This window comes from Lates calcarifer, linkage group LG20 (genome assembly GCF_001640805.2).
Source record: "Lates calcarifer isolate ASB-BC8 linkage group LG20, TLL_Latcal_v3, whole genome shotgun sequence".
Taxonomy (NCBI): domain Eukaryota; kingdom Metazoa; phylum Chordata; class Actinopteri; family Centropomidae; genus Lates; species Lates calcarifer.
In genome coordinates this window covers 19,860,662-19,878,233 of record NC_066852.1, presented here as the reverse complement: position 1 = coordinate 19,878,233, position 17,572 = coordinate 19,860,662, and the positions used below count along the sequence as shown (strand labels likewise).

General features: G+C 40.8%; 3 protein-coding genes across 4 annotated transcripts; 2 read left to right on the top strand and 1 right to left on the bottom strand.

The window, feature by feature from the left end:
- Nucleotides 1-53: 53 nt before the first annotated feature.
- crcp (calcitonin gene-related peptide-receptor component protein) lies at nt 54-2,694 on the top strand. Its single transcript, XM_018691567.2, has 6 exons — nt 54-300; nt 547-583; nt 696-794; nt 891-985; nt 1,096-1,153; nt 2,049-2,694. The coding sequence occupies exons 1-6, from the start codon at nt 293-295 to the stop codon at nt 2,193-2,195; spliced, it is 444 nt and encodes a 147-aa protein (XP_018547083.1). The 5' UTR covers nt 54-292; the 3' UTR covers nt 2,196-2,694.
- A 1,492-nt stretch (nt 2,695-4,186) lies between these two features.
- On the top strand, nt 4,187-13,608 carry tpst1l (tyrosylprotein sulfotransferase 1, like). Of its 2 annotated transcripts, none has more exons than XM_018691563.2 (6): nt 4,187-4,453; nt 7,186-7,875; nt 8,729-8,887; nt 9,062-9,315; nt 11,857-12,058; nt 12,960-13,608. In XM_018691563.2, exons 2-6 carry the CDS (start codon nt 7,468-7,470, stop codon nt 12,993-12,995), a joined length of 1,059 nt encoding a protein of 352 aa, XP_018547079.1. In that variant the 5' UTR covers nt 4,187-4,453; nt 7,186-7,467; the 3' UTR covers nt 12,996-13,608. The 2 variants fall into 2 exon arrangements, with proteins under 2 accessions (XP_018547079.1, XP_018547081.1); XM_018691565.2 differs by lacking the exon at nt 4,187-4,453 and adding an exon at nt 5,190-5,485.
- Nucleotides 13,387-17,484, bottom strand: tmtops3b (teleost multiple tissue opsin 3b). Its single transcript, XM_018691561.2, has 5 exons — nt 15,814-17,484; nt 15,416-15,584; nt 15,160-15,319; nt 14,842-15,075; nt 13,387-14,151 (listed from the first exon to the last, which is right to left on the bottom strand). Exons 1-5 carry the CDS (start codon nt 16,160-16,162, stop codon nt 13,942-13,944), a joined length of 1,122 nt encoding a protein of 373 aa, XP_018547077.1. The 5' UTR covers nt 16,163-17,484; the 3' UTR covers nt 13,387-13,941.
- Nucleotides 17,485-17,572: the final 88 nt, after the last annotated feature.

Genomic DNA, 17,572 nt, shown 5'->3' with positions numbered 1-17,572 from the left:
AAGTCAGATTGAACATCGGGTGGCGATATTTCAACAGCCTGGTGCTTTATTCCTCATGAGGATCCACCTTAGATTGATTTTGCCGATTAAAGTAGTTCATAAGCAGTCGGAGAGAGGCAAGCTTGAGAAAACAACGGTAATGAAGAAAGGCTATTTATTTCCTCCTAAAAAAGGATTAGAAAAAGAAGAAGAAAAGAAGAGGCTAGCTTGATACCGCCGGAACACTTGACCCGGGCTACATTTTCTACACGGACAACTTTGCAGAGCCGACCAAAACCAAGAGCAAGGCAAAATGGAAGTGTAAGAGTTTTATTTACTGATTTATATTTCGTATTTGTTTGCCGTAAGTTTATTAATTGGCATGCATGTACTGTTTATTTCAACTTTAGACAGATATTTTGTTTAAAGTTTTAAGAGCTACGACCTCAGTTCATGGGAAACGGGAGTGTGATAACAAAACTGGTTTTAGACACATTTTAAGTCCCTGTGGTTAAAAAAAAAAAGAAATAAACATCTTTGCTTAAACATTTATTTTCTTGTCTTCAGGAAGAACGCTAACGCTGCCATGCTCAGTAACTACGAGGTGAGTTCATGTGCTCTGTGTCAATGTTTTGACATTAAACGATTTGCATTGTGGAGTAAAGAGATGAAAGTACTCAAGTGTCACGTCAGATTTGTCTGTCTGTGTTTCTCAGGTGTTCAAACTCCTGACAGACCTGAAGGAACAAAGGAAGGACAGCGGAAAGAACAAGCACAGTGCCGGGCAGCAGAACTTAAACACCATCATGTATGAGGTCGGTTCACGTCCGCTCCCTCTCTTCACTCGTATCACATTCACATTTTTTTTTTTACAACCATTGACCCACTGTTTCCTCTGCATTTCCACACAGACACTGAAGTACTTGTCGAAGATGCCCTGCAGCAGACAGAGTCCAGAGATCGTCAAAGAGTTCCTCACCACCATGATGCCCCACAAACTCACAAAGTCAGTACAGTATGATTGATATATATACTGTATATACGTATATATGCATATATATATATGTGTTCTGTGTACTGTATACACGCTGATGATATTTTCCCCCTCAATGTCAGGGCAGAGAAGCTGCAGCTACTGAACCACCGGCCACAGACGGCAGTGGAAATTCAGCTAGTGAGTGTTTTACTTAACTGTTCCAACTGTTCTTAACTATGTGTATCCATTACTATTATTACATGTTATTTGCCTTATTCACTTTTTCACTGTAGTGACGCACATTGAAAAGTGAAATGATACATTATTCCTAAGAATTTAAGTTCCTGTTTTATGGTTACCTCTTGCTGTCATTTGTATTTGCCAATATCTGAGTAACAAAAACTACAGTAACAAAAACCACACATTTATGCTGGTCATTTGTGTGGAAATCAAAATTACAAGTACAATGTACAACTGACAAACTCTTGAAAATATGTGACATGACTGAGATCTTCAGAAGAGCTGCTAAAAGGAGCTTGATGTGATATTGTTTTGTCTGCTGCAGATAAATTGATTTAACACACATAAGGCAAAACAAGTTCATGTGTATCATCATGTGTACGTAGATGTTGCAGATGTAGATGTTACCAAACTGTGGCTTATTTACACCTCCAGTAGTCAAGGAGCAACACTATCATTTGTTTGGTGTCAGGTGTGTGTAAATCTGTCTCAATATTCACTCTCTTTTAGCTCTGTTTTGGTCTAGTTTCTCCAGCTCTCAATACTCCACTGTGTTTACCACTTAGTTGCTAACTGTGTCTTTCTGCTGTTTGGTGATGAGCAGGAAGTGTACAGTGGCTTTTTCACTGAAAACACACTATGAGAGTGGTGAGTTAGAACGATAAAGTTGTAGGTCAGAGAGCTAAATAATGAGCTGAAACTCCATAAAGCTCCATAAAGCACAGGAGAACTGTAGATAAAGGTGTTGATTCTCTGCATGTTCATCACTACCTTATATATCACTATCACCACCTTTCACATTGTCATGTGATACACTCGCTTTGTATTAACAGCATTTTCTGCTTGTGTTCAGATGGTAGAAGAGAGTGAGGAGCGTTTATCGGAGGAGCAGATTGAGGAGCTCATCCAGACAGTTGCAGACGTCCTGCCCGGTGACCCTGAGCAGGAGAACGCAGCTCCAGCAGAGGTGGAGATGGATGAAGGCGGTGAACAGTCATGACACAGTGGCTGGCCAGAAATGACAGGTGAAGAACGTGGAGTGAAGGTCAAAATTATCACAGAACTGGACTGTTTGCTTTTACCTGAACCATTTTGCATCGCTGCTTGAACTGAACCTGAACAACATGCTGACAGGAAGGATGCACAATGGCTGCCTTACCTCTGAAACGTTTCATTAAATGATTCACATTAAGGTGGAGGTCATTTGGACAGTGAGTCACACTTAGACTTGTTTTGCAACTGACTCGTCTAATTTGTATTTCACATCAGATAATGTTCATGCAGAGACAGTCTGCCATTAACCTGTTATATTTTTGGTTTCTTACTTAATGTTAGTTGCCAGTGTCTACCATGTAGCATAGAAATAAGGGTTTTTGCTACTTTATCATTTCCAAAGCTGTAATATATATATCAGTCACGCAATGTAAACTTGCATTTGTCAGACAGTATTATTAGAGTGGCTGTGTAATAACAAAGAGAGTAAAAAGGAGGGACCAAGAGGTGATTGTTGGGTCTTATTCATGGGAAGAAATGTTATCTTTTTTTAAAACATGCTGACCTTTTTCCTTTGTAACAAAGTCAAACCTAACTGCTGAAATGTGTCTGCTGCAAGCAGGGAAGTTAACGCCGCATTTCCCTTTCTGGAAAGGCTGCGAAACGGTTTCTGAATGTCAATTTGCCAAAGAATATAGTAAATAGCAATTCTTGTTCTCATATAGTGCAGCATGACAGACTGTGAAGAAATGGTGTTAATTTAGAAGAAACTCATTTGATAATGGCATCATCTTCAGTTGCAGAAAAAACCTTCAGTGTGTCTTGCATCTGTGCCATACAGAGAGTCAGTGAATGCTTTCTACCATAAACAAAATACGTTGCTCATACTGTTTGTTGCAAATGTAGTTGTTTTAGGAGCTTGTCTTAGCTCTACAGTAGTAATCACTAATGGTAGTAATTAGTCAATCATCTTGACATAATATTAGTTCAGTTCAGTTCATAATGCATCACAGTATTATTGTAGTGATTTAGTTCAACACCCATTTTTTTACAGAAATAGGTTTCTGTAACCACTCACAGGTTATACATGATATAAACTGCAGACTCATACACACACCCACAAACACTTCAACTGCGACTTTCTGGTTTGGATTTCCTGTTACTTTATTGCATCCATTTCCTGCTCTTACTTAACACCTTGTTGGAGCAAGATACAGACGCAGAGTAAAAGCAAAAGTCTGACAAGGATTTTGTACCAGCACATGTAGGAGCTAGAAGTGATCCCTGGCCACTAGTTGAGCGTGGTAGTGAAAACATTGGGGGGGGGGTCTCCAGGTGGAGCCACCAGAGCTGCCCAGAGTAGAACCTACACTTTATAGTACACTTTAAATACCAAAAGTGAAAGTATTATGCTGAATGTCAGAATAACTGCTGTACTACTTTATTATTAGGGAGCTTTTTCTATAAATCTGTATAAATATTTTAGTACAGTATGTACTTAGTTACATTCAACAACTATTTATTTCACTGATTATTTATGTATCTCATTTCTTATTCATGAATTCCTGCAGTTTTATTTATTGCAATTTTGCCAAGCGCCATGTAATTTTGCCACACTTGGTCCTCCACAGAGGCCACAATCTATCATGAAGACCCTATGTCATACTAATCGAGTTATCACAATCTGTTTTACTAATGAAAAGGCGGGTAAATTAAATGAGGCGGGTTTACCCTCCACTAAATCCCACATCGTGATTAAATTTCCCCTGTGGGCTTTTAACTGAGAGTACACGAATCGATGAGGTAAAGTAATTTTAGCCTCCAGTGTGAAGAAAAAAAAGGAAAAAAAATCTGGTTTGTTACAGCGGTGGAATTGCCCTTTAACATCTCCACCAATAGGAATTGTCCAAGCAGCTGTGTTCTAGAATTCAGAGGTCAGTCGACCAATCAGCGCTCAGCTTTCCTCTGCCTGGCTGCGCTCGTGCTCAGTGTTTTTTTTCTCTCAACGGTAGGTACGGCTCGACTTGTCACGGTGCAAAGTTACGCTTAGCACCAGCAGCGACACGTTGTGTAATTATGTGTTTAAAAAAACACTAAATGGTGTAGACATATTCACCGTGACCTCCGCCGGTAGACCCTGCACATGAGAGCAAACACCGTTGTTTCTGTGGGGACAGAGGAGCTTTTCGTTCCAGCTTTTTGGATTAAGGTTCATGTGTTTTTTTCTTTTTTCTCCTTCGGATTTCGGCAGTTTCACAGACGCTGGTGAGTGAACACCATTTTTAACGGATAAGAAATTTCCAACGCGCGGTAGCCACCTACAGACAGCCAAATAGGTCTGTTTATGCCAGGTAACGAGGGTTAAATAACGCGCTGACAGGCAGGCTGGTGGCTGCTGGTCTGTCACGGTGTGTTTGATTGATAGTAGGTCATTCACCTGGTGGCTGACCGCCTCGAGTGCATTTTTGCAAACAAGATGCATCCTCAAACCAGGCCAGATGTTCGTGGCTGCTGGGCCTGCGCTCTGCAGCTGTACAACAATCCTATTTATTCGCAACCATACACCACTGTCTGCGGTAACACTGTATTGTTTATTATATTTCCACCGATATGCACCTGGTTCACCACGCGCTTTTTTCAAGCAGCTGCAGCGGAACATTAGGACATTAAATTCACATTTTTTGCTGCTGAGTAAAACTGCTGCATAGGAAAAGCAAGAAAAGCGCATACAAAAATACACCATTCAGTCATCATTCATCTGAGAAGGATTCAAGGAAATGGTTGCAACAATAGAAAAGCTCTTAATAGTAATACATGTACTAGAGTGAGAAGAAAATGTGGAAGTTGCTCAGAGTTTCCCTTGTTCAGGAGGAAGTCAGTGTCACTGCTTCCCCCTGTGATGGACAAGTTAGGTTTTTTTTTTTTTTTTTTTTTTTTTTTTTAACCCTGCAGGTCACCACATATTTTGTGTAAGGAGGCAGTAAAATCAGCAGTGATGGGGAGGTTTCAATGGAACAGCTCCATGGATGATGGATGACTATATTTAGGGGAAATGTAGAAGGATATCTCCCTGTCAGACTTTCCCTTTGGCAGGAAGTCAGTGTTTCCTCCCCCTGTGAAGAGAATGAGGTGAACCTGGCTTTGGGTTTCCTGACAACCTGCGGCTCAAAGATTCAGTTTGTCACTTTCCTGCCTCAACTATCGTCTGTTGACAAACTGTGCTCGCAGGTCACTGTTTTCTTCTTATCATAGTTTGCTGGCTTGTTTCCGATCAGGGAACGCAGTGGCCCTCTCAAGGTCAGTTTTCAGATTTGTCTGAGTAGGTAGCTGTAGCTTGTCTTTGCAAAAAACAATGTAAGAAATAGTGTCTCACTGTTTAATAGTTTTCATTTGGACTACTTTTCTTCCAAAAATAGTCCCTGTGAAAAATTGAAGAATGTAATGTGGATTATCTTGGTTATTATGTTGCTTTGGATTTTTTATATATTCTTTTTCGATGTTTTGATCACCATAAGGAAACACTTCATTGTGTTTTGGTGGAGGCAAAAATACTGCAGACAGTCTCAAAACCAAAACCTAAAAAACCTAATCTCAACCATCTTAATCAGCTAATCTTTGCAGCTTTAGGTCCATGTCAAATTCTTGTCTTTTGTCTTTGCTGGACAAAAATGGACCAAATGAGGAATTAAGAAAGTAACCAACAAATTATTCAAATGAGTGATAATGAAAATAATTGTCAGGGTTAGGGTTAGTATCCCTGAAGTGAAAAAATATAGATTTTATTTCATAATTTGGGTGAATCAGCCCTTTAAATTTACTGAGAAAAGATGCAGCAAGGCTCGTCTTAAACCACTGGCCTAATTCTCTGCAAACTCCAAGTAGCTTAATCTCTGCATGGAAATGCATTAGAATTACATGTAAAGCTTATGGATACCACTGGACTTAGCATGGCTTAAAGCAGCATAAATATCCCAGCCAGGTTGCAATGTCCTCATTTCCAGCTGTTTTTTCCCCCCTTTTTGCTTTGATGATCAGACTGAATTTTTATGGCGGGGCTACTCCAGCTCAGAAAGAGTAGGGTTCCCCACGTGGCATCCAGATGTGAGGCTCCCTCCACATCCAGTCTGAACAAGAAAGAAACCAAAATACCTCAGAGAAAGGAAGACACATTCCAAATCTGCTCCTGAGAGGAGTAAAGCTGCTGTTCAGGCAGTGAGTTTGAATGACTTTAGAGCTTTAACACGGCTTTAAAAGTAATTCAACATCATTTAGAGTTATTGGAGTCAGAGTTCACATGATTCAGTAGTTTTTTTTTTTTTTTGGTTTTTTTTGCAAGCTAGTGAATTTGATTTTGTTGTGTGGCAGTAAGAGGAATTGGACCTTGGCATGTGTTGGTGAAACTGCTCGTGTGAAGGAGAGAAATAGGGAAGTTGGAGGATGTCTTGCTTGGTCAGTAGTAGTCTGACCATAAACAAATTGCTTTCTTTATAGTGTGGTAGAAACTGTCAGTGGGGATGAAAACATGAGGAAGTTGTAATTAGTGGCATCAGATACACTTCCTGAGAGTGTGTCTGTGTTGCATGCAGTGAAGTTTGATATGGCTCAAGAGTCAGTGGCTCCCCGGAGGAAAGATGCAGAATAGCTTCTTTGAAAACAGAATCTGGATGCATTTCAGATCCTATGAAAGTGTGTGCAAAGTGTTCTTGGCAAAATAACGCAGCAGCCACCATCACACCCCGCTCGCTGATAAGAGCTCACACATGCAGAATAGTGGCTAATGTTTTCCAGTTACTCATGTATTGGAAATTTAGAATAGGATGATTTATCCTTTTTGTTACTCAGCAAGTTGGGAGATCATGCTTGGGGGAAAAAACTTCTCATTCTGCAATAGGATTTACAATCCCAGAGAAGCATGCCTTTATTTGGCTGTAAGCAGTATAAACTGATTCTGGTGCAGTTGTTACTGAGATGTATGACCTGTTCCTCTCATGTTTTAGGTACTGAAGGGATAATGGATAAGAGACATGGCTAGCTGTGGAGTGCAGCAGGCCTGGATTCTGCTCTCCAACACCAGGGCTGAGGAGCTACACAGGAGTCTCCCCAGCCCCCACCCTACTGCACCCTCCTGGCCTCCATCAGGCCTTCAGCATCATCTCAGCTGTCATCCTCATCTGCCTGTCAAGCCAGGTCTAAGTGACTATTATTGAAATTTTAGAAGGAAGTCAGGTTCCCTTAATATTATTTTATGTCCTCTTGACTTCTAAACACACCCAGCAACCATGAGGAACACCAGGTCGAGCCTGCTGCTGGGCTGCGTGCTCCTCTGCTCTGCCTCCCTGCTCTACCTGGGTATGAGCGGGATAGAGTGCCCTCCGAAAAGCCATCGGCACCGGTGGATGGAGCTCAACCTGGGCTCGGCCAATCAGAGCCTATCCCTCACCGAACACTTCCCCGAAGACACGCCACTGATCTTCATCGGAGGCTTTCCCAGGAGCGGCACCACGCTGATGCGCGTCATGCTGGATGCCCACAATGCCGTGCGGTGTGGGGAAGAGACCAGAGTGATTCCCCGCCTCCTGGCCATGCGGGCCACCTGGAGCCGCTCGGTTAAAGAGAGGATACGATTGGACGAGGCAGGCGTCACTGACCAGGTGTTGGATTCAGCCGTGCGAGCGTTCCTGTTAGAGGTGAGCTGGTTGGTGCATCTGTGTGCTTTGGAGAGTTAAGCCCAAAACACACTTCCGCATCTGTTAATCTACAAACAGATGTTTATACTGCATTTTTAAAGGTAACTGTAAAAATGTAAATTAAAGTATCATTATTGGGTGATGACTTCAAATTGCTTGTTTTGTCTGACCAACAGTCCAAAATAACCTATATTATACTATTATATATATAATATTATTAAATATTTTGCTTTAAAACCACAAAATTGCTTAATAAGATGCAAAATTGGAAGACTGAAACTGATGACACAAACTGTGGAGATGATAATTAAAAGCAGGTTTTGACATTTTAGGAAATGCATTTATTTTCTTTCTTACTGAGAGTTAGACGGGAAGAAGTTACTCCTGGCAGCGGTAACAAAATCCACCTACCAGAACTTATAAAGATTATTATAACATGTTAAATCTTGTTTAATTTGTACAAAACCATTGTTAAATGACAAGTTGTGGTTTTATGAATTTTGTGAACCAGATTATTTCTCAGATAGGGCAGGGCACAAATGATTGTTTTACACTCTGCTGGCTGAAGCCTCATATTGAATTGACACATAAGAGAGTTTCTCATCTACCAAGAAAGCAAATAAACATAGTTTCCACAATGATGAACTGGTTTGGGTAATAATTACTCTGTCTTGGGTGAAATTTTTATGTTTTTATTTAATAGGATAAGTGCTCATCTGTATTAAAAGCAAGATATTTATAGTTGGTGTCTCAATATGAATATGAAAAATCTTGATATTAAAAAGGAATGGATTGCATGTAACAACACAGCCATTTCTTGTTGACATATTAACTGTTTTTACATTTGTTTCAGGTGATAGTCGGCCACGGGGAGCCTGCACCTCGCCTTTGCAACAAGGACCCGTTTGCCTTGAAGTCTCTCTCATACCTGGCACGCATCTTCCCTAAAGCTAAATTTGTGCTCATGCTACGAGACGGACGGGCAACCGTGCACTCCATGATATCACGCAAGGTATGCTGGGTTTCCTTTCTTATCAGTGCTGCAGACAGACAAGCTTCCTCACAAGCTTATCTGTCCAAACAGCCACTTGACATGCTTGTTCTGGTGCCACGTTGTGACTAAATGAATTTTCCATTTCTGCGTCTTTCTGTGTCTCCTGTGTTTATCTTATCTCTCCATTCACAGGTGACCATCTCAGGCTTCGACCTGACCAGCTACAGGGACTGTCTGACCAAGTGGAGCAATGCCGTGGAGACCATGTTCAGCCAATGCCAGGGAGCCGGTAAGGGCAGATGTCTGCCCGTCCATTATGAGCAGCTCGTCCTTCACCCAGAGGAGGAAATGAGGAAGTTGCTTCACTTCCTAGACCTGCAGTGGGATCCGTCAGTGCTGCACCACGAAGAGCTGATTGGAAAGGCTGGTGGTGTGTCTCTGTCAAAGTGAGTATTTCACCTGTGTGTACACCAAACTTACCTCTTCGCTCGAGTGGTATCTAGCTGTGCAGATGGTTTCAGTTTCATGCACTGAGGTTTTCAGATATCCACCTCTGAAACTTATTTTCCGGAAAGAGAAGTTGCTTTTAAGATTCTGAAATGTGTGTTCAAGTTAAAATTCATTTCTCAAGCCACGCCTGTTCGTGTTGTGGGGGTGCTAAAAACCTCAGCACAATAAACTGAAACCATCTGCATGACTAGGTACCCACAAAGGTTAAATGTGAATCCGGTGAGTTTTAGAGTCTCAGTATGTTATACTTACTCAGGCCAGACATAGTCTTGAATACATAGTATACACATAGTTTTTGCCTTCAGTTCATTTCTAGAGGCCTTAAAATGTTTGCATTTTCTTCTGGTAAGAAATGGCAGCAGTTATGTAACTCACTAGTTAGGTTTCTATCCAAGTGTAACACAAAGTTCAACAGAATTTCCAGAAAATCTGCAAAAGAAAATGCATATTAATGCTGTGTTCTACCCACTACTGTTATGTAAATATTAGGAGTTGAGCACATCAAGATCAGGAGCTGATTAGCTGATACCACAATACACCAATTTTCCACTTCAAGCATAAAAGGTGGAATTTCTTTCATATTTCTGATGTTGCCACCCAGGTTCATTCATGCACAAATTGAAAATGGGCATAAAATCAGGTGGATGGAAATGTACTTACTCCCACTCATTTCAGTACATTAGCAGAATATACTGTTGGTTTACAGTTGACAATGTATTCCCTGCATGTGTTCAGCTACTGGTCTGGTTTTAAAACCTGATTTTAAATAAACTTGACCACATTTTTAGGTTCTGTGTGCTTCTGCTTTTCAGTCTGCAGACGCCTGCCTAATTATTAGTGATTATTAGTGGATTATTTAAAGTTGCAGAAATTGTGTCTATGTTCTAAGGAGGCTTAGTCTATATACATGTTGCATATATAAATGATACAGATTTGTACAGATCCTGTTCTCGCCATTATTACTCATCCCGTGAATTTCCACTTTGCTGGCTTTGATGAGCAGGTATATTTATAACAGGCTGCTTAAAAAAGGGCAGCTGTTATTTTCACGTCTCGCACATCTCCTCTCTCTCTCTGTCTGTCAGTTGACTAAACATGGTCACGAGCTGTTGCTCATAATAACCAGGGTCTGGTTAATAATGTGCTGCTGCTTAAGGACCGAAAAATGTATATAAAAATCTTATAGAACAAATTTTTAGTGGTAAGATAAATCTAGCTAGAGAGATTTTCCTTACCAGTGAATTATGTGTATTTTAGCCAGTATTTTCTTAATGTTTTATTTATTTTCATGTCTTCTGTTACATGACTGTGCTATATGTAGGTGAAAGAGAGGTGATACTGGTAATTTAAAACTCTATTGATTGATCTGTCCACAGCAGGGGTCAGAGTGCAGGGTCAGGAGAATCAAATCCTGGTCTACTATGTGACCTGTGGAGATTATCACAGGACTACTCTGCCCTGACAGTCGTGCAGCATCAGGCCATCTAGTGTTATTTTGTTATTAATCTATTTCCTCAACCAGTTTTCCTTGAGAGTGTGTGAAGGGCACACCAGCATAAAAATGTTTGATAAATAAAGTGTCGTGTAGTTTGATGGACCCTCAAAAGGCACGGCATTAATATCATAAAGAAGCTCTTTATTTCTCAGAGCGTCATACTGAAACCTGATGTTTACTATTGATCTTTTAAAAGGACCTAACCTGTAACCTTTCCACTCACTAAAAATATCCTAAATGTGACTTCATATCACATTCATTGGCCTATTACCCTCAAGACGACTGATAATTATACCAAAGAAAAACACTAAAATTCACACTTTATTCATGTTTTCTGTAAATTATGGTTTCAAATGTTCTCCACAGGGCCATGTACAGTATGTCAGCAGTGGTAAATATTGCCACTGCTGACATACTGTACTTAATAAATTAATTGGTTTTTTTTTCCCAATTTAGCACAGGTTTTGAGGCAGATTTGAGTTTTAATCTGAAGCAGCCAAACCTTTCAGGGTCAAGCAAAGCTTATAGACTTCCCCCAGATATTTAATTTGTGTTGCTCCACTTATTTGTTCGTGATTCAACCAAAGCATCTCAGGCTCAGGGGATTTAGTCGCATCATTCTGCTGCACCCAAACCTGGTGTGTATTTGAAGGAATGAGGCCACATTCTGAGAGAATTATCACCCTCATGTTGATTAGTTATGCAGCGACTGGTGCAATATTAGTCACACAAACCTTTTATTGCCTGCTCAGAAACGTAAATTATCACAAAAGGTTGAATGCTGTGGTTCTGAATCATGTGTGTACACACTTACACACATTTATTTTTGTGTGTGTATGCATTTACAGTGTTATAATTAAAAGAAAAACATATAAAAGGACAGTTATTTGGCTTCTTGTCTTTAACAACTAAAGATTGTTCATTTTTTTTATTGATTTTGATTAACATGTTTGTTGAGCTGTGTGTTTGCCTTTCTGTGCAGGGTTGAGCGTTCGACGGACCAGGTGATGAAGCCTGTAAACACAGACGCCCTCTCTAAGTGGGTCGGGCATATTCCCTCTGACGTGATAAGCGACATGGCTGAAATCGCCCCCATGCTGGCCCGACTTGGCTACGACCCTCACGGCAACCCTCCGGACTACACAAGAGGAGAACTTATAGCATCTCCGTTCAACTACTCACAGGTGAGATTTAATTTTTATTTTCTGATTAATTTTTACATAGATTTTTACAAAAGGAGAATTTTACACAGATATTTTATGGCATTCAAGTTGCCAAGTCCAAACCCTAACTTATAGTATGCAATTCACAATAATATATATAAAAAAGAAGTGTAGTAGAGTAGAGTATGTGGCATTTTTGTCTTGATTAAAAAAGATCAACAAACCCTCTAAACTTAAGGCTCTATGTGTATAGGTCTTTAAAGTGTGTTTTTTTTGTGCAGTTAATTTGCACATAATTTTTTTTTTTTATCATGAGTACTTTCATACAGAATGCAAATATTATGCTGTGAAAAATTGAAGTAGGTATATTTTTCTGAGCTTTCGCACAAGAAAGAAAGATATCACAGTCACATAGACTGCCAGAGGCTGCTTTGGGTCAAAGGATCTTGGCAGTTGCAGATACAGTACTTGCATCCCTACCAGGAACTCAAACTGTCCCACCGACTTCCTAACATACGTCCCTAAACGGCCATGCTGGAGCTTCAGCTCCCGTATATTCGTAGGCGAATATTTCACACTTTGTTTTTGTGTAACATTGTATGTGAAAAGATCTTTAAAAGGGCTTCAGTGTATCTCCCACACAGTTCTTCTATGATATAAACCCACGCAAATTAAAGTTGAGACTTGGCACTTAAATATAGTGTTCATTATTTTATTTTTTTAATTGAATAAAGAACCTGAAGGATGTAACTGTCCAAATCCATACAGTCTGGACTGTATCTTCATTGTTACTGGTATCAGGATGAAACAGAGCACATCAGCTGAAGGTTGCAGCTCTGTGTGATTTGCTATCATGAATCCTTCAGGTTTCCTCTTTGAGCCATTTTATTTCCAGTGAACATTATTTCTTTTCTCTCCTCAGAGTTTGAAAACAGAAGAAACTCCACATCCTAGTTAAGCTAAAGAGGAAAATGCTGTGAGCCCAGCTTCGCTGTTCCACGATATGGATGCACCTTAAACACAGACCAGCCCAACAGTGATTACACCTCACAGGAACATTTTTACAGTGTCCCATGTGTATTGAATTATTTGAATTGTTTGTAAGACTTGAGTGCAGTGTTCATGTCTGTACACGAGTGGAGTGTTTAAAATACGGATTCAACAAGTGGGTTGCTGTTTAAATCTCAGCTCTAACGCCGTATGTGGACTACCTGCTCAGGGAAGTTCTCTGCTTCTCAATCTCCAACGTGTCCTCCACAGTGAACGAACAGTATTTCACTGCATTTTGATGCATCCTCGCACCTCGTACCTGAAAGTATTTCAACATCTCCATAAGTTGTTATGACTTCAACACAAATGTGAATATGTCTTTACACAAATCTTTCACTGAGATTTCAGCCAATGTCCATGAAGCATAATGACTGTATATTTTTAAAGACGTATGTTTATTTTCGTAATAAATTATTTTAATGTTGACCATTCATTCAGGAATTTGAAAGCTGTTTATTCTGGATTAAGGATTTTTAATCGTTGTTTATTGTTGAACATGAATAAAATGAGCCTAAATGTCACCTGACAATGGAGTTAAAGTTGTTTGTTCCCCAGTCAGCTGAGCCACATCGCCCTCTAGTGGTTCGTAGAAGACAGTGACATTCTTGTCTTTCTTGTTTAGACTTTAATGTAACTGACAAATGAACCCCTAAGACAGACATTATTCTGACTGTTAAAAAAGAAAAAAATATTTGAAGAATATTCAAAGACTTCAGATTAGATTAGACAACAAAATCAGCTACAATTGATGCAAAGTATAACACTGGACTGAGGTAATAAAGTGCAGCTCTACTCAAGACAATGAGGGTAAACGTGACATCTGTTGATCTTCGAGTTAAAATGGCCTTTGACCTCTATGTTTGAAAGTCCACCATCAGCACTGGGTCAGTCCTCTGGGGCTGCTGGTCTCTGGATGTGAACATGGCAGGTGCTGTGTTTTGCTCCTCTGTTGGCAGGTCAGGAGGGTGAGGCCACACCCCCGTGTCACTGGGCGGAGTGAGGTGGCCTGAGGTGGGCGGGGCTTCTGAGCTGCACCTGATCATGTAGAGGAAACACCTGGAGAACTGAGAGACACACAAAGACACATAAGAAATGTGACAAAGAAGCAGGAGCAGATTCAGAGCACGTTGACTGTTTGAACAAGAGGATTCCCACTTCAGTTTCACAGGAGCAACTTTGCAGTAGGAAATCTTCTCTCCTCCACTAATGTTTGACATGAGATGTAGGTATAGATGAACTGTGAACTCTCACAACTAGATGTTTTTCCATAGAGTCTATTTTTTAGTTGATGTTGGATTATTTAAAGTGAATGAATACTCTATTTTGTGTTATTTTCAGATCCATTTGCTGTGGCCTCTCTTGTTTAGGAGATCATCAAAATGTTTAACTGAGGTGAAGGCAGGCAGTCATGTCAGGATACTAAGGTAAGAAATCATAAAAAGTAATATTTCTTTTTTAAACTGACTATATATTTCACACTTGAACCACAACAGAAAAATGCACCCACAAGCACTTGAATAGCAACTCAGATTTTTTATTTATTTATTTAAAAATCAGAATATTCAGATTATAGTAAAATTATATTTCCACTGTGTGAACCTATCCTTTAACTGACAAGGCCTAGCAGAGGTTTCGTAGAAGCTCATACACACCTGTAATTTGTTTTGTTTGGATTTGAATAAAAGTAAATCTCAGTTAGAAGAAGGAAAACAACTGTTCTCTGATGAGGAGTATTTACGTGGAGCAGTTGTTACCTGGTTGTTGAGCAGCACATAAATAACAGGGTTGAGGACGGTGCTGGTCTTTGCCAGCAGGGAGGGAACTAAACTGGCGGCAGGTGGCACCACGCCGGGCCGTCCAAAGGAGGAGAGCATTGCCACAATGCCGTATGGCATCCAGCACAACAAGTAGCCTGTCACCATGGAGACCACCATCAGAAGGATACGGCCCTCCTTCCGCTCAGCTGAGGACCGGTTGACCCTGTTGACCTTAGAGAGCAGAACAAGGTCCTTAACATCAGAGCTAGATGTCACACAGTTACGCTGAGGTCAAAGGTCAAGCTGCAAGCTCACCTCCCGCACAGCCAGCAGAATCCTCCCGTAGCAGAACAACATGAGCAGCAGAGGCAGGAGAAGGCAGAAGACGAACAAGCAGCCGACGTAGGAGCGAGACGCGGCCGAGCGCTGGTGCCACTGGACTGAGCAGGTGGTGCCGGGACCCTCCGGCCCGTAGCTGCTCCACAACACAGGACATACAGTATGCTCTAATTTCACCTGATTCATACTTCACGTTGAAATGCTGGTGGGATAATGTTGGTGCTGCACAGACCTGCTCCAGCCCAGCAGAGGCGGCAGAGTCCAGACCAGCGAGTAAAGCCAGGAGGCCGCTACAGCAAGCCTGGCCCTGCGGTACTGAGAGGAGTCCGACTGGATGCTGCAGAGCAACACTGAGTAGCGCTCATAGGACAGTAGAGAGAGAGACACCAGAGATACTACACCTGACAGACAGAGAGAGAGACGGGTCAGATAAGATAAAACTTTATTAATCCTGAAGGAAATTCTTGTGCCAGAAAATACAACTTCATACAACAGAATAAAAAATTTCCAAATATAAAAATATGTTAACAAAAAACTGTTTATAAGGAGAGACGCAAGAACCAGTGCCCCCGAGTAACATGGAGCTATGGAGTCATGCAGGAGTGGTATAACTACATAACGATCACTCACCGAAAAGCGCGTTGGAGAAACCGTACCACCGGCACCCGTAGGACCCGGTCAGCCACCTGCCACGCACGCTGGCCGCGAAGCTGAGGGGAGTCCCGAACATGCAGACGAACATGTCGCTGGCGCTGATGTTGATCAGCAGTAGGCTGACCGGAGTCCGCAGCCCGGGGAAGCGCGAGAACACCAGGAGCACCAGGAAGTTACAGAAGAAGCCCAGGACCAGGATGAACCCGAGGACCACGGCCGCTGCGCTGTGACCGGCCCGGCTCAGAGCGCCTGCGGCGGCGCTGGGGTCCGACGCGGAGCCGTGCCCGGTGCTGAGGTTGTTGTTATGCTGCATGAGGGTCACCATGGCAACCTGGTTATCCGCGAAGACGGGGTTAAATCAGAGACAGGCGGAGGTTTCGCTTTAAATAAAAACGAACGAAAATAAAGGGGTGACATTTGAAAAAGTAGTTCCCACTGCAGAAGAAAACACGCTTGTTCAGCCCACTGAGTACAAGTACATGACCACAGTATGTTTAAATACGGCGTAGAGAAGATAACTTTCGGCGAAACAGCGAACAGCGAAAATGTAACTGCATCGTTGTTGTGTGTAACACAATTCCAACTGGATAAATAGAAACTAAACAGTTTCTGAGAGAGGAAAACACATGCAGGAAGCAGGAATATGAAGAACAGGAAAGTCAGACTTACTTGTAATTAAGTAATTATGGCTAATACAGATTCAGATTTATCTTTTTAGTTATACATTATGACATTTGTGAAAATACTCTATTTAAATATATTTAAAAATCCAGAACCTAGACAATTAAGTCCAAGAAAAGAAATAAAGAGTAAAGAGAGAAAAAAACATTATTTATAACAAATCCATAAATGACAGTCAAGTGAAAAACATCTCCAGACCTTCAATGAGGACACAACGCCCACAAATGGAAAAGCAACTAAAATAAAGACGCTGACGGTGACGTTTTACCATAGATGACCATTAACATGAAACATGTCGTCTCTTTCTGTTATTCTGCTTGATTCTAGACCAGATTGGAGACCTAAATAACTGAGCCAGCTTATCAATAATACAAGCTGTGGTTGACTCACACAGAGCACACAGCCTGGTAGCAATAACTGATTAGATGCAGAGGACACGAGACGTTGATGTTAAAGAACAAAACTAAAAGATATTTGTATTTAGAGCAAACAAAAATGTGATTTTGAGCCTGTTTGTTTAATTTTATCTTTCAACAAGATTCAGTGGATTACTGTCTCCTCTTCTTCTCCTGTCTTCATGTGTTTGTAGCCTAATTATGAAGTGTTACTCATGTTTGTGTAAAGTTTAAAATAGTTTTAAAAAAAATAGAAAATTGGATTTTCAAGGCATCAAAACAGTTCTGTTAGCCTGTACTATAGCCAAATGTGGACTATCAACTTTATATCAACTATATATGAGAAGATGTCTCACAATTTATAGACAATACTCTCTAGTGGTGAGTCAGGGTACAGTACAAAACTGAAGTTTTATGTTTTTACTGTCAGCCCAACAGACACTATTTGCAGAATTTGCATGTTTCTATAACAGATCTTCCCATATGAAATTAATATTTGGCTGGCTCTGCATCAGATCCTTGCTGATCAATTTAAAACATCCACTGTGATTCTATGTTTGAGGAAATATGGCTTAAATACTTTTATAATAACTAAAAACATTAAAGTCTGATAATGGCAGGTATTCTACTAGTAAAAGATTATTTGACACAAATAGCCA

Excerpts from the sequence above, each read along its gene's own strand:
- tpst1l (XM_018691563.2), top strand. The coding sequence starts at position 7,468 with ATGAGGAACACCAGGTCGAGCCTGCTGCTGGGCTGCGTGCTCCTCTGC. Across the intron at positions 9,316-11,856 it reads GGTGGTGTGTCTCTGTCAAA|GGTTGAGCGTTCGACGGACC; the intron begins GTGAGTATTTCA and ends CTTTCTGTGCAG. Across the intron at positions 12,059-12,959 it reads CTCCGTTCAACTACTCACAG|AGTTTGAAAACAGAAGAAAC; the intron begins GTGAGATTTAAT and ends TTCTCTCCTCAG.
- tmtops3b (XM_018691561.2), bottom strand. The coding sequence starts at position 16,162 with ATGGTGACCCTCATGCAGCATAACAACAACCTCAGCACCGGGCACGGC. Across the intron at positions 15,076-15,159 it reads TTCTGCTGGCTGTGCGGGAG|GTCAACAGGGTCAACCGGTC; the intron begins GTGAGCTTGCAG and ends CTGCTCTCTAAG. Across the intron at positions 14,152-14,841 it reads ATGTGCTGCTCAACAACCAG|TTCTCCAGGTGTTTCCTCTA; the intron begins GTAACAACTGCT and ends TGTGTCTCTCAG.
- crcp (XM_018691567.2), top strand. Across the intron at positions 986-1,095 it reads ATGCCCCACAAACTCACAAA|GGCAGAGAAGCTGCAGCTAC; the intron begins GTCAGTACAGTA and ends CCTCAATGTCAG. Across the intron at positions 1,154-2,048 it reads CGGCAGTGGAAATTCAGCTA|ATGGTAGAAGAGAGTGAGGA; the intron begins GTGAGTGTTTTA and ends GCTTGTGTTCAG.